The 9,732-nt window shown below is 31.4% G+C and overlaps 2 protein-coding genes across 2 annotated transcripts in view; both read left to right on the top strand.

Annotated features, from left to right (window-relative positions):
• Positions 1-4,416: 4,416 nt before the first annotated feature.
• On the top strand, positions 4,417-5,039 carry LOC106758507 (heat shock cognate 70 kDa protein 2-like). The gene is made up of 2 exons (XM_014641427.1): positions 4,417-4,780; positions 4,855-5,039. The coding sequence occupies exons 1-2, from the start codon at positions 4,417-4,419 to the stop codon at positions 5,037-5,039; spliced, it is 549 nt and encodes a 182-aa protein (XP_014496913.1).
• Positions 5,040-9,274: 4,235 nt separating this feature from the next.
• The window catches only part of LOC106758506 (probable mediator of RNA polymerase II transcription subunit 37c), a 5,736-nt gene continuing 5,278 nt past the window's right edge, over positions 9,275-9,732 (top strand). Inside the window, exons 1-2 of the mRNA XM_014641425.1 lie at positions 9,275-9,494; positions 9,599-9,732. Coding sequence (XP_014496911.1) covers positions 9,275-9,494; positions 9,599-9,732 — 354 coding nt within the window. The remainder of the gene's footprint in view (positions 9,495-9,598) is intronic.

Genomic DNA, 9,732 nt, shown 5'->3' with positions numbered 1-9,732 from the left:
ACGGTCTTGATAAGAGAAATGATTGTGTTGGAGAACGAAATATTCTTGTTTTTGACTTTGAAGGTGGTACATTCGATGTGTCTATTCTCACTATTGAGAACAAAGTCTTTCAAGTTAAGGCCACTGCCGGAAACACTCACCTTGGCGGAGAGGACATTGATAATAGAATGATGAACTACTTTTTGGAAGAGATGAAAAGGAAAAGTAAAGTTGAGATAAGTGGGAATCCACGTGCCTTAAGGAGGTTGAAAAGTGCTTGCGAGAGAGCAAAAAGAACACTGTCATGTGCTGTTACTGCAAGTATCGAGATAGATGGTTTATTTGAAGGCATTGATTTGTGTTCTTCAATGACCCGAGCAAAATTTGAACAAATCAATTGTGATCTCTTTAAAGAGTGTATGGATACAGTAGATAAGTGTCTTAGGGATGCTAAGATGGAGAAAAGTAGTGTGCATGATGTTGTCCTTGTTGGTGGTTCTTCTAGGATTCCCAAAATGTAGCAGCTACTTCAAGACTTTTTCAATGGGAAGGTTCTTTGCAAGAGCGTAAACCCTGATGAGGCTGTTGCTTATGGTGCAGCTGTGCAAGCTGCTCTCTTGACTGAAGGCATTAAGATTGTTTCAGATTTGGTATTGAAAGATGTTACTCCGCTTTCACTTGGCGTATCATTAATTGGGGATGTCATGAGTGTTGTGATTCCTAGGAACACTACTGTCCCTATAAAGAAGGAAAAAGGTTTTCGGACAACCGAAGATGACCAATATTCAGTCTCGCTTCCGGTGTGTGAGGGCGAGAGAGCAAAAGGAAGTGATAATAATTTGTTGGGTTCTATAACTATTTCTGGCTTACCCCCAGCTCCTCGTGGCTATCCTTTTGATGTGGCTTTTACAATAAATGAAAATGGCATTCTTTCTGTTGCTGCTGAGGATAAAGTTACCGGTAATAGGAAAGAAGTTATAATATCTAATAACAAAGGAAGACTATCAGATGCAGAAATTAGTAAAATGATAAAAGAAGCAGAGAATTATAAGTCTGAAGATGAGAAGTTTCTTAAGAAGGCCAAAGCAATGAATGATTTAGATGATCAAGTTTATGAGATCGAAAAGGCTTTAAAGAGAGAGGATATAAGCTCAAAGTTGAGCTCGAAAGAAAAGGAAGATGTAATGTATAAAATTTCTAAAGCCACTGATATGCTTGATAGGCGGAACGAGATGCAAGATATAGTTGTTATTGAATACATTCTGAAAGATCTAAAAGCAATACGAATTATGGTATTGGAAAAGGTTGGTAAAAGGAAAAGAGAGTCATAGTTAATTTACAAATTCTGATTGTTCAACTACACGTTTTGTTGGCATTCTTATTTTGTGATTTTCAGTCTTGTCTTCTGTTATTATTTTTCACGGCTATTTTCTTATTTGTCTCCAAGAAACTTACTTTTTTAGATATGGCATTTGTCATCTCATATGTATTTGTACTGATTTTTTTTTTATTGCTAGCGTAACTTAGATTATAATATTTTATTAAAATATCTAATCAACATAATTAATAAAAATATAATACTGTATTTTATAAGAAAATAATACAATCACCGGTTATATTCTATGTCTAAATTAGATTACATATAAGTGGTTTCAAATTTCAATGTTTACGTAAATTAAAGTAGATCTAAAGAATGTTGTATTATCTCAAATCTTGATATTAATATTGGAAGACTTTTATTGATAATGAGAACTTTTATCAACATTTTTTATTTGTCATTGATCCACTAAGGAACTCAAAACATAACTTTGATATATATACATTATAATTCAAATGAAACTTAAAATAATAAGGTGTAAACTTTAGATTTATTGTCAAAATGTTGTATGTATTTCATTGTAAAGAGTTTCGAGGATTTCTTTATATATAACTTTCTTTAGAATTAACATTTTCAATTTTTTCTGTTTTTATTTTAGAAACAATAATATACATTTGGCCATATGTAAATATTAGACATGAGAGATAAAGTTCAATATATTATCTTTCACTTAAGATTGTCATTGCAAAATAGGATGATATTGAAAATTGTCTTTTAAAATTTACAAGACAATTCATATTTAGAATACACTAAATTTATTTTTAGTATAAATATCATTTAACCAATGTTTTTTTATTATAATCATAGCAGCAAAATTTACACTTTTGTCTAAGTTATTAACTTGTAACATGTGTCATTACTAATATCAATTGATTGTTTTCAATATTCTTTTAACATTTTACTTCATTCAAGAATTATGATATAAATTACTCCGTTTGAATTTCTTAATCCTTATCCGATTGACAATGTGTGTCTGAACTTAAGTATACAATTTCTTAATCTCATTCACATGTTCTACATATTCAATTGTTGAGATAAAATTGCTCCATCATAAAAAAAATTCAAGAGACATCATACTTAACTCAAATTCAAGATAGACAAATTAGACTATTGATAGTAAAGACGACTCACTGTTTTCAATTAGATCTTTTGATATTTCAATATTACATTCACCATTTTCATTTAAATTCATGTTTTCATCTCCAAATTTGAGATTCAATTTTCAAATTCATTGACATATGTTGCATTAAGCAAAACTCTATAAAATCTCCTCTCAAAACAATTACTTTATCATCAAATGAGTTTTGCTAGTTTACATCATTTGTCATAATGTCTCTTAATTTTCGATCAAATAATTCAAAGCATCGTTTATTCATCATTGATGAGAAAATATTTTAAAGTCTTCTCCCTCTTAATGTTTCTTTTCCAAACTTTTCTTTTCCTTTTTACCATTTTTGTATGTTAATACCCATTTTGTATGAGTAAATAAATTTATTCTTAAAAAGAAAAAAAAATGCTTTTTTAAATAATTTGAAAAACTAAAAAAATAAACAAAATAAAAAAGGTAAGAAAAATAATAATAAAATATTTTCAAGTGAATTAAAAAAGTAAAGAAAAAGAAAGAAAGGGAGAAAAGAAGAAAGAAGATCGCAAATAGAAAGCAATAATATATGGGATAGAAACAAAATAAATAAAAAAAAAAAAAAAGACTGGATCCATTTTGTTTAGTCTAACTTTCCAAAAAATCTGCTTCATTCTCACACCCCAACTTTCCTATTTACATTCCTTCTAGCAGTTCCAAACCAAAAATTTATTTTCTCACTCCCTTGTTTTTCTTTTTCAACCACTTTCCACAATGGGCTGTTGAACCAGGATGTTATTATATCCCCCATCACTCCTCAATTTTATATTCACACTCCCCATTATTTTCTCATGTGTCTTTTTTATTTTTTTTTTCTCTTACCCAATAAACTCTGATACAGTACAGCACGTACAGTTCATTTATTTAAGAAAAAATTTTCATGGACACCTCAATCTTTCTAAGACCTATTAAAAAAAATATTTATAACTGTTTAGAAGATGATGAAATGAAATAAATAATTCTAGAGGAGTATAAATATTAGAAAATTATTAATATATATTTAAAATTGTAATTTATACCTTACTTACCTTTAGATAAAGGAAAAATAATATAAATTTATAGTGATAAAAACAGAAAAATAAAAAATTGACTCACTGTCGTATGTTTACATTTCTCTAGCATGACCAGTTTCTCACTTGTAACCAAGTTCCATCCATAGGTTTTTTTTTCTTTAAAATAAGTAAGATATTTAATTTTTAGATTTTTGTTTATATAATGCACCCATTTCTTCCGTTAATATCTTATCACCTATGTTATCATCTTTAAACAATTTGTTCTTGTATTTAAATTTTCAAAGGATTTTATATTGCAAAACAGGTATTGATTTATGTAGTGAAGACCAGTTCATTGAAATCTCATTTTATTTATATTTAAAGTTAAATAATTTTAGAAAACATATTTTAAATTGTATTTTGTATTTCATAATATTTTCTTCAAACTTCTCTATTTATTTATATAAAATAACTTTAAATCTATTACATTTGATAAAAGAATATAACAACTAATTAATAGAATATAACAAGTTAAGTATGATGTCTCTTGAATTTTTTTATGAAAGTTGCCATAGTTCTTTGCTACATAAGAAAGTTTCCCTAGCCATGGACCAGAAGTCATAGTGTCCATCGAAGCGTGGAATAGCTGGTTGAACGAATTTTTATGAGATAGACCAACTGTTAAAACGCTATGAGAATATACTAAGGCAATTTAAGTTTCTGTAAAAACTGCACATTTATTTAGATAATAAAGATGACATTTATAAGCCTTTATAAAAGAAACTGAAAGAAAAGAAACTGACTAACAAGTGGACGAAAGAATAGCACCCCTATACTTATTCTTCCTAAAAATCAGGGTGCAGTTATTTAACAAATACTTAAAACATAAAATAGTTAACAATTAATTCAAGGGGAAAGAACTCTGCATGAGCATCAACCCTGACGAGGCTGTTGCCTATGGAGCAGTACTACATGTTGCTTTGCCTACTAAAGGCAAAAAATTTGTCCCCAACTTAGTGCTATTGGATGTTACGCCACTGTCAATTGGTATATCTCTAAACGGAGATCTCATGAGTGTCGTGATTCCTAGGAACACCACCATTCCTGTTGTTAAAAAGAAAGGATATAAAAGAGCTGAAGATTTCAAATCCTCTGTCCCTATTAAGGTTTACAAAGGTGAAAGAAGAAGAGCAAGCGATAACAATTTGCTTGGTTTCTTTAATCTTAATGGCAATCCTAAAGCTCTTCGGGGTTATCCTTTAACTGAATGTTTCTGTATAGATGCTGATGGTATCTTAACTGTAATGGAAGAAAGCAGTGTAACTGTATGGATGACTTCGTTTACAAGATAAGGAATGTTATAGATGATGTAGATAATCCAAAAGAGAAAACGAAGATCAACAAGGCAATTGCAGAGGCAATCAAATTGCTTGATGCTAGGGAGCAGACAGAAACAGAGGTTTTTGTGGATCAAAAGTGCCTCATCTTCACCTTCCCAGAATTGCCATATATGCATCCTTTAGAATATCCCATGCCTCCTTCCACGTAGCAGGCTTGGATATTTTCTGGAAAATGATAGCAGACACATTAAAAATCGTATGAGATAAAGTGAAATCATATATTTTTATGAATTATATTAAGAAAAAAAAGTATGTTTTAAATTTATGGTAAATAAAAAAGATAAAAAAATGAAAAAATATTATTTAAATTTTTAAACTTTAATTTTAGCACAAAAAAATATAGACCAAAAGTAATAATAAAATAAAATAGTCCAATTTGTTTTTTTTGGGTCCAATAGCTCAAGATTTCTGTACATATCCTCATTCGTTCTCTATTTTACATATCTCATGAACATGTCGCAAGAAGATATTTTGAAATAAGAAAGATATGATTTTGATAATTAGAATGAATATCTTGATAGTATATGATTTGCTCTATCAGATTTTTCAATTAGAAAAGGTTTAATACATTGTTTAGTCCCTACTTTTATGGGTTTGGTTCAAAATGATCCTATCTTTTAAAAATGTTCACTAAGGTCCTATATTTCGTTTAAAAATGTTAATTTCAGTCCTTTTCGCTGACGCCGTTAAAAATCTAATGATGCAAATGCCACCGTGGCCAAACTTGGATGAGCTGTAAAGTTTTATAAATATGTGGCACATTTGAAGATTGCACTATGTAAATATTTTTAAAAAATTAAAATGATTCTGCATACCCAAACCTACCTCACTGCCATGGCATTGTGCGTTCTTCCTCCCCTGTTGCCGCCATCGTTGAGGATACCTAGCTAGTGGCTCCACCGTGCCCTCGGGTCTCGCCAGATTCCCTCCAGTACCCACGAGGATCGGTGCGGTTCCTCACCGGTCACCATCCGACAATGGTGGCAACGACATGATGAATTCGTTGAGTTATTTAACGAATATTCTCACTTCGAAGGTCTACAACGTAACAATTGAGTTCCCATATGCAATTAGCGTCAAAGCTTTATGGAAAACTTGAGTTGAGGTTTAGCCCAAAAGACAGGATTTGCAACCCATAAATTCCCACCACCTTTGGTTCATCTAGTTAATATCAATTTTCTATTTTAATGTGCAATGGGTGTTTAAATGCTTCATTACCTACCTAATATTGTTAAAAAAAAGTTAGATTTTTAACTTCCAAAAATTCTTGGGCTAAGGCCATCATAAAAAAAGTCTAAAAAATTTCTGAAATAGAGATAAACTTTGGAAAGACAGTAACTCTTATAATATTAATGTTACAAATATGGCTTCTTAGTTCTTACTGAATTTATAATGACCAAACCCAAATCCTTCTTCCATCATACACCTTCAAACCTTTGATTCTTCTTCTCTCTCTGTGGTATGGGTTCCTGCATGGCCATCATGTTTCTTTTGTTGCTGTTTCCCTTGGCAGCCAAAGGGGATAATAATATTACTGATTCTTTCCTTGGTGGATAACTCATCTCTCTCTTATCTTATTCTGTTTTATCTATTCATCTAATGCATGAAAACTGCAAGGCTACATAAGGATATGAAATATTGCAGATAAGGTTTGTGAAGAAGTGGAATGTGGGAAAGGAAGCTGCGTTGTGAACACAAGTTACCCATTAAACTACATTTGTGAATGCGAATCTGGCTGGACGAGAACTCAAGATGAAGATGATGATAAATTTGCCACTAGTTTTCTTCCATGTGATTCCCCAATGTAATGTTTTTCTCTGTTACTTTGAGTAATTTAAAATGAATCCTCAGAAAAAATTACAAATTTTTGTTATTGTATAAATAACGCTTAAAAACCAGTTTAATGAAACTCAGTCAATCTTCTCTAGGTAGCTTGAACTATGGTTGTCAACCAGCACCACCACCAATTCCAGAGAAGAGTTTTCCACACAATTTATCAGCTTTCAATCGTAAGAGACACTCCTCCTTCATTAATAATGATTTATAAATGTTCAGAAAAATTCATGCCATGAATGAAATATAATAGGATTAATTATATCCTTATCGCAAATTTTGATTTTGGTTGTGGGTGTTTTTCTCATGACAGAAAAAGGAGGGATTCAGGACTTGACTTAGGATTGTACTGTAAAAAATGGTGTTACTCTTTTTCGCTCTCAAGTTAAGTTTTGCAAAAACTGCTACTGCAATATACAACTTTGCATCAATGTCAATGAAAGACTGTGAGAGAGAAAGAGGAAACGACACAAGTTTGGCGTGGTGAGGAAAATAAAAAGAAAGAAAAGTGAGAGGAGAATGATAAAGAGGAAATAATGAACTTACGTCATCTTAATTTTTTTTAAAATATTTACAGTGCAATGACACATATTTATAAAACTTTACCGCTAACCCATGTTTGGCCACGTGACATTTGCACGGTTAGATTTTTAACGCGTGAGTGAAAAGGACCAAAATGAACATTTTTTAACGAAATATGGGGTCTTATTTAATTTTTTTAAAAGATAGGATCATTTTGAACCAAAATCATAAAAGTAGGGACCAAATAATATATTAAACAATTAGAAAAATATATGGTTTTAATTCTTTCAAGCAATATATTTTATAATAATTAGAATCAATATCTCACTAATTTGATTAATATCAAGACCAATTACTTTCTTATATTTTCATTGGACCTTGTCGAACCTAAAAAAATAACAAATTATTTTTCTTTAGGCCTAATACCTCCAATGGTCCTCTGTTTTGTCAACTAATCTCATTTTGGTCCTCAAGTTTGCAACCGTCTCAATTTAGTCACAATTTTTGAAAATATGCACACATTGTATCCCATCCGTTAAGTGGTAGCAGACGGCATTAAGTGTTGTCCACGTGTTGGAGTGAGAATGTGGTGAGGTGTTATTTTTTTTATGTGGCATTAGAATTAGATTTAGGGTTAAATGGGATCAGAAATTAGAAATTGGGATTTAGGGCTGTGGAATTGAAATTGGGGATTTGTAGCGACAGTGCTCCCGTCACCGCCACCGCGACAGTCCTCCCGCCATGTTCACGGCGTCACCAGGACTGCATCTGGTCACTTCTTCTCCGCGCGTATGATAAGCTGTCGTTTGTCGCTCTCAAGTTAAGTTTTGCTGCTACTGCAATATACAACTCTGCATTAATGTCAATGAAAGACTGTGAGAGAGAAAGAGGAAACGACACAAGTTTGGCGTGGTGAGGAAAATAAAAAGAAAGACAAGTGAGAGGAGAATGATAAAGAAGAAATGATGAACTTACGTCATCTTAATTTTTTTTAAAATATTTATCGTACAATGACACATACTTATAAAACTTTATAGTTCACCCATGTTTGGCCACGTGACATTTGCACCGATAGATTTTTAACGGCGTGAGTGAAAAGGACCAAAATGAACATTTTTTAACGAAATATGGGGTCTTATTGAATTTTTTTAAAAAATAGAATCGTTTTGAACCAAACCCATAAAAGTAGGGACCAAATAATATATTAAACCATTAGAAAATTATACGGTTTTAATTCTTTCAAGCAATATATTTTATAATAATTAAAATCAATATCTCACTAATTTGATTAATATCAAGACCAATTACTTTTTTATATTTTCATTGGACCTTGTCGAACCTAAAAAAAGAACAAATTATTTTTCTTTATAATGTTAAGTTTGAAAAAAATTAAATATTTTGAATATCTTTTCTATCAAAATCTTGTTCTATTTTTATTTTATAATATTTCATAGTTTTTTCAGAATAAATATATTCTTTTTAATTTTTTTTTTCGTTAACCGATTTCTTTACTATATTAATGTTATTATATTATTATACTAATAAGATCATAGATCACAATCTATGTTGATATGTCTAGTAGAAAGGAGGTTATTTCCCCACGAAAGAAACAATTGATCGTTTTCGTCTCAACAAGTAAGGAGGTGATTTTCACACTAAAAGAACAACCAAACCACAGGTATGGTAGAATCTCATCTAGACTCTTTTAGTTTTCCGAAAAATATCACTTTTTATGATATAATAAATATAACTATGGTCGTTTTTATTTACATCCTTTACATTAAAACCGGGAAAAGCGATTTTTAGTGCCAAGGAAAATTAAATGCATGATGATAGGTATACTATCATACTATCAATGGGTGCCAGTATGTTCGTTTCCAATTTCCTTGCTTGCAATGCAGATCCTGTTGATCGGAACAAGTGTTTGAGTTCATTTTCTTATTTTTACAAAGTATAAAAATTAACCCTTCATATTCATCCATACTTCTATGCTTCTTCTATCTTACAGTATTCATTCATATAAGGAAGAATGGCCGAAGACAAAATGGGATTGGCAATAGGAATCGACCTTGGCACAACATACTCCTGTGTTGCAGTATGGCAGCAACAACATAATAGGGTGGAGATCATTCATAATGATCAAGGCAACCATACCACTCCTTCTTGTGTTGCTTTCACCGACCATGAAAGGTTGATAGGAGATGCTGCTAAAAATCAGGCTGCTTCCAATCCAGAGAACACCATTTTTGGTATATTTTTACTCTTAAACTATTACTTTTCCTTTCTATGATTTTCCTGTAAACTTTTAGCAGGAAAAATAGGCCACCAAAATATTTTTTTTTAACTCTTGCAGATGCTAAGAGGTTGATCGGTAGGAACTACAGTGACCCACTTGTTCAGAAAGACAAAATGTTGTGGCCATTTAAGGTTGTTGCCGGTGTCAATGACAAACCCATGATTTCTGTTAAGTACAAGGGTCAGGAGAAG

This window comes from Vigna radiata, chromosome 4, assembly GCF_000741045.1.
Source record: "Vigna radiata var. radiata cultivar VC1973A chromosome 4, Vradiata_ver6, whole genome shotgun sequence".
NCBI lineage: Eukaryota > Viridiplantae > Streptophyta > Magnoliopsida > Fabales > Fabaceae > Vigna > Vigna radiata.
Note: the sequence above shows the minus strand (reverse complement) of the source record. Positions and strands in the feature narration are given on the sequence as shown.